This window comes from Penaeus chinensis, chromosome 19 (genome assembly GCF_019202785.1).
Source record: "Penaeus chinensis breed Huanghai No. 1 chromosome 19, ASM1920278v2, whole genome shotgun sequence".
NCBI classification, from domain to species: domain Eukaryota; kingdom Metazoa; phylum Arthropoda; class Malacostraca; order Decapoda; family Penaeidae; genus Penaeus; species Penaeus chinensis.
The window spans coordinates 26638086-26639461 of record NC_061837.1 but is presented as its reverse complement, the minus strand read 5'-3'; the positions used below and the strand labels follow the sequence as shown (position 1 = coordinate 26639461).

At 44.5% G+C, this 1376-nt stretch overlaps 1 protein-coding gene across 1 annotated transcript in view; it reads right to left on the bottom strand.

Moving 5' to 3' along the window:
- Positions 1-883: 883 nt before the first annotated feature.
- LOC125035184 (peptidyl-prolyl cis-trans isomerase B-like) overlaps positions 884-1376 on the bottom strand; it is a 13407-nt gene continuing 12914 nt past the window's right edge. The window contains exon 6 of the mRNA XM_047627413.1: positions 884-1291. Coding sequence (XP_047483369.1) covers positions 1003-1291 — 289 coding nt within the window. The 3' untranslated portion in view covers positions 884-1002. The remainder of the gene's footprint in view (positions 1292-1376) is intronic.

Here is a 1376-nt window from a genome sequence, read left to right as displayed (position 1 = left end):
TGTTCTTACTTTTCACCACTCAATGCATCCATTTTTTTTCTTGTCTTTCTCTCCGCCCCAATGCTCCTTTCTCTATTCATCTATCTGTATTTATGTATGTACGTATCGATACATCTCCATTTTTCGATCTCAGTCATAACAAAGCGATATGCCTGCCTTACTGTTCCACAGAATTGGTAGAGTCGATTTGGAAACTGCCTTTTTGACAGAAAGTCTAGAGCATCTAGCTTTTTCTCTGTCTTCCCTCTGTCTATCTTTATGTCTGTCTGTTTCTCTATCCATCTATTTATATTCTGTCAAACTCCACCGCAACTAAGCCATATCTGCCTTACCCATCCGCAAAAATAGTGTCGTAGATTTGGAAGCTGTCAAAAGCACGGGTATTTTCATACTCTAAATCAAACAGTAATTAAGTGAACATGATGATGTAGCCCTCTGGAACCACGCTCCGCATCTGGCAGTCATGATAGTTGATAGTTCGGGAGACTATTTCACCCTCAGCTGGCTTGGTGTAATTACACTGGCACACTAGGAGCAAACAAAGGTAGGAAGGTTACATTCTGTCTCACCATTGCCTGAACAGATGAGGTAAGGGGTCATCCGTTTTTTTTTTTTTTTTCACCATTCTCACTAGCGTGCAAATAGTACTCTTTTCCCAAGACCCCCCCCCCCCCCACCTCTATAGCGCACAGAGCAAGAAAATAAAAAGGATGACCTCGACAATAATAATAACAATAAAACTAAAAATAATAATGATGATAACAAGAATAAGAATATTACTAATAATGATAATAAAAAACTATTGATAATAATAATGATGTTAATAATACAAAGAACAAGAACAACAACAACGGAAATAATAGGGTCAACGAAAAACTGTATGTACACAGCAGCTTTTATTCAGACAAAACGGGGTCCCCTTCCTGGCAGACTCCCTGAGGGAAACCGACAGCCTCCGGCGCGCCGTGGCAAGCGGGCCGGGACAAGCCGCGCTCGCTCTCACTACTTCTTCTCCGCCGTCTTGCGTCTTCTCAGCTCCCCGCCTTCGTCCTTCACGGCCAGCGGTTTCTTCCTCTCCTCCTTCTTCTCCTCCTCCTTCTTCTTCGTCCCTTCCTCCTCCTTCTCTTTCTCTCCTTCCTTTGGCTCGCCTATCTCCGTGTCTTCGATCTCCATAGACCCGTCGTCCGGGATGATGCTCCTGTCCAGCATCTTGATGAAATAGTTGAACACGTAGATGATGCAGAAGGAGAGGCCGAGGGGCACGCTGATCGTCTTCAGCCAGTCCTTCAGGCTGCGGGCGGGAGAGGCCGTGAGAGAAAGAAGGGGAAAAAGAGAGAGAGAAAGAGAGAGAGAGAGAGAGAATTACATTTGTTACA